Raw genomic sequence first — 4,505 nt, 5'->3', positions numbered from 1 at the left:
TTCCCAGTGCATTTCATATTAACATCTCTTGGGATCCTTTCATGTTCAATGAGTATTAGTATATCCTTTTTTTCTTTTTCTTTTGTTTCATGTTGTTACTGAGCAATTATTTATTTATTTTGAAAATCTTTTACCAAATTCTAACATACAAACAAAAATCATATGTTGTCCAGCTTAAATAATTGTCATGAGGTAGACATAAATCACTAAGCCCCTGAATGAGGACTAAAAGCTTACTTGTACCCTAGAATGAACAACCTCTCCCTAGTCCTTAATAGTCTCCTTCACAGTCATCCTTTCTTCAAGAAAAATAACTCCCATGACATTTTTTTTAATTGTGGCTTAAAAAACAAAAACTCAGCTGTATTCCGCAGCTTATCCAATTTGTGGGCATATTGCCTTTCACCAGGGTCTCTTAAGGGTGTGTGTGTGTGTGTGTCTGTGTGTGTGCACACGCGTGTGTGTGTGTGCTCTCAGTTATAATGTCTCCTTTTTTACTTATGATGTACTTATTTCACTCTTGTCTCTCTTTTTGGGTTTAAAGGTTTGTCAACTATGTTAATCTTTTCAAAATAACTTCTTACTTCTGTTGTTTCTTCTCCATTGTTTTTCAATTCTCTATTATGTTTATTTCTGCTCTAATCTTATTTCACTTCTGTTAATTTTGGTTTAGTTTGTTCTGCTTTTACTAGTTCTTTGGTGTAAAGTTAGATTATTTATTTGAGTTCTTTTATCTTTTGAATGTAGACATTTATTCTTATTAAATTCCAACTTAGTACTAATTTTGTTGCATCCCATAGGCTTTTAGTTTGATGTGTTTTCATTTCATTATTCTTTTTTTAATTAACATATAATGTATTATTTGTTTTAGGGGCACATGTCTGTGATTCATCAGTATTACACAACACCCAGCAGTCACCATAACACATAACCTCCCCAACATCCATCACTCAGCCACCTTATTCCCCCATCACTCCAGAAAATCTGTTTGGTAAGATTAAGAATCTCTTATGGTTTGTCTCCCTCTCTAGTTTCATCTTGTTTCATTTTTCTCCTATGATCCTCTGCTGTGTTTCTTAAATTCCGCATATCACTGAGATCATATGATAATTATCTTTCTCTCATTGACTTATTTCACTTGGCTTTATACCCTCTAGTACCATTCATGTCATTGCAAATGGCAAGAATTCATTTACTGATGGCTGTATAATATTCATACATATATGAATATTACATATATATATATAATATCTTGGGGAGCCTGGGTGGCTCAGTCAGTTAAGCACCTGCCTTCGGCTCAGTCATGATCCTGGGGTCCCGGAATCGAGTCCCATGTTGGGCTTCCTATTCAGCAGGAAGCCTGCTTCTCCCTCTCCCTTTGCCTGTCACTCTGCCTACTTGTGCATGCTCTCTCTCTGTAAAATAAATAAATTAAATCTTTAAAAAAAAATTCTTCTTTATCCATTCACCTGTCAATGGACATCTGGGCTCTTTCCATAGTATATATAAACATTGGGGTGCATGTGCCCCTTTAGATCACTACATTTGTATCTTTGGGGTAAATTCCCAGTAATGCAATTTCTGCATCATAAGGAATCTTTATTTTCAACCTTTTGAGGAACCTCCATACTGTTTTCCAGAGTGGCTGTACCAACTTGCATTCCCACCAACAGTGTAGGAGGGTTCCCCTTTCTCCACATCCTTGCCCACATCTGTCATTTCCTGCCTTGTTAATTTTTGTTAATTTTCTGACTGGTGTGTGGTGGTATCTCATTGTGGTTTTGATTTGTATTTCTCTGATACCGATTGATGTGGAGCACTTTTTCATGTGTCTGTTGGCCATTTGGATGTCCTCTTTGGAGAAAGGTCTGTTCATGTCTTCTGTCCATTTCTTGATTGGATTATTTTACTTTGGGTGTTGAGTTTGATAAGTTCTTTATAGATTTTGGATACTAGACCTTTATCTGATATGTCATTTGCAAATACCTTCTCCCATTCTGTCTGCTATTCTTAAGAGATTTTCTAATCACCCCTTGTGTTTCTTCTCTAAGCCATGAGCCATCAGTTCTTCAATAAATAAGTACATATTTATTTATGAATATTTTCTTAAGTTTTTCTCCTGCTATTGATTTCTATTTTCATTATATTGTAATCAGAAAAGATACCCAGTATTATTTCAATCTTCTTAAATATTTAAGACATTCTCTGTGATCACATATGTGATCTATCCTAGAAAAGGTTTCTTGTACACTAGTGAAGCATGTGTATTGATGTTGTTGGGGAAATATTTTGTATGTGCATGTTAGATCCCTTTGGTGCATAGTGTTCAAGTCTCCAGTTTCTAACTGAACTTCTGCCTGCATGTTCTATCCATTGTTGGAAGGAAAGTACTGAACTCCCCTACTATTTTTGTGTTGCTGTCTATTTAGCCCTTCAGTTGTATTAACATTTGCTTCACATATTTGGGTGCTCTGATATTGAAAATGAGACCTAGCCAGAATTGTAGCTATGTTTTGGGTTAGCAGTTGAAGAATACTGAGGTGTGACTCGGTCCTTGGAAATTACAATCAAGTGATGTTTTTTCATTTTATTTCTGTGTAGGTCTGTTGCCAGAGAGGAACTTCAAAATTTAAGCACACAGACAGAAACAGAAGAAAAACTGGAACTGCTTGAAATGTCAGCATAAGAGACTTTTGTTCTTTATGTAAGTGGCAAACCATAGTTCTTATGTATTTAATGATTTTTTTTAAACCTGCTTCAGTTATGAGCATCTGAGAGTGAAAGTTTTTTTTTTTTGGAATATACATATTTAGAGGGGATTTAACTTTTGCCATGTTCATTTTGCTACTCTGAATCAACCTAAAATGCCTGTACAAGGAGCTACTAGTGATTAAGAATTGTTTTGGAAAACAATATTTTCAGGACATGGTCACGAATTTGTTTGGTCTTCACACCATAGACTATAGGGTTGAGGAAAGGAGGGACTAACAAGTACAGGTTTGATAAGAGGATATGAACATATGGTGGTATGTGAACACCAAACCTATGTGTGAAGAAGGAGAAGAAAGCAAGGAGGTAGAACTGTAAGAAGACACAGATGTGTGCGACGCAGGTATTAAAGGCCTTGAATCGTGCCTCCTTCTGGGGCAACTGAAACACAGTGATAAAGATTTGAATGTAAGACAAGGTGATGAAGATTATGTCAAACCCTAAGATACTGAAGGCAACAAAAAGACCATATATCTTGTTGATGTGAACATCTTCAATGGCCAGCTTCACGATGGCCATGTGTTCACAATAAGTGTGGGAGATCACTGTGGTTCGATAGAGTTTAAGACGACATTTGATGAGCACTAGGCATGGTGCTACAAGAATACCAGCCCTGAGTGTCACCGCAACTGCAATGTGAATCAAGAGTTGTTGGGAGAAGATAGTGGTATGTCTTAGGGGGTCACAGATGGCCACATATCGATCTAGGGCCATTGCCAGTAGGATGCCTGATTCAATTGCCTGGAATGAGTGAATAAACCACATTTGTAAAAGGCAGGCTTCAAAGGAAATCTCTGGCAAATGGAACCAGAAGATGCCTAACATTTTGGGAAGAATGCAGGTGCTAAGTGCAATGTCCGTGGCCCCCAGCATGGCCAAAAATATGTACATGGGCTTATGGAGGCTGTGCTCATATTTGATTACACCCAAAATTAGGGAATTCCCAATCACAGCAATGAAATACATGACACAGAATGGAATCCCAATCCAATGTTGCACTGACTCCAGCCCAGGAATGCCAGTGAGTGTCAGGATGGGGGGCATGAAGACGGAACCATTGGGTATGAGCATGATGATTTGGTCTGTAGAATCAAGTAGTGGTGTTGCTGTTTCATTTTCTATTCCTCATCAAGACTACGAGAATAAAAAATAAAGAGAAATTATTTAGCAAAGTATACTTTAGTTAAGTAAAGCATATTCTATCTTCTCCTTCCTTTATTTATCAAAATTAAAAATAAGACTACATGCTTTATTTTACCAAAGCATAATTTATTTAGATAAAGTATGGTAATCTCATTCCTTTACTTATTATTGAATTATAGGTGACATTGAACATTTTCTAAGCTTAAGGTACATGTTGATTTGATACATTCACATATTGCAATGTGAGTGCCAATATAGTTTAGCTAACACTCTATCATATCACATAATTCTGTTTTCTTTTTTGTAGTAGAAATATTTAAGATCTAGTCTCTTAGCAAGTTTGATGCTTTTGATATAATATTATTATTTATAGTTACCATCCTGTGCATTAGATCTCTAGGACTTATTTATCTACTAATAAAATATCTCCTGTGTTTCCCCACCCTTCAGCCCCTAGTACCCACAACTGTATCTGTTTTTATGAGTTTGGCTATTTGTTGTTATTGAAATGTAGTTGATAAAAGATAATACTTTAGTTTTAGATACACAACATAGTAATTCAACAAGTCTATACATATACTATGCTGTGCTCA

The 4,505-nt window shown here is 36.1% G+C and overlaps 1 protein-coding gene across 1 annotated transcript; it reads right to left on the bottom strand.

Moving 5' to 3' along the window:
• Positions 1 to 2,883: 2,883 nt before the first annotated feature.
• On the bottom strand, positions 2,884 to 3,840 carry LOC111159300 (olfactory receptor 52A5-like). The gene has a single exon (XM_022521713.1). It carries the CDS (start codon positions 3,838 to 3,840, stop codon positions 2,884 to 2,886), a length of 957 nt encoding a protein of 318 aa, XP_022377421.1.
• Positions 3,841 to 4,505: the final 665 nt, after the last annotated feature.

Source organism: Enhydra lutris, unplaced genomic scaffold, assembly GCF_002288905.1.
Source record: "Enhydra lutris kenyoni isolate GAN:26980312 unplaced genomic scaffold, ASM228890v2 scaffoldscaffold68, whole genome shotgun sequence".
Classification (NCBI taxonomy): Eukaryota; Metazoa; Chordata; class Mammalia; order Carnivora; family Mustelidae; genus Enhydra; species Enhydra lutris.
Note: the sequence above shows the minus strand (reverse complement) of the source record. Positions and strands in the feature narration are given on the sequence as shown.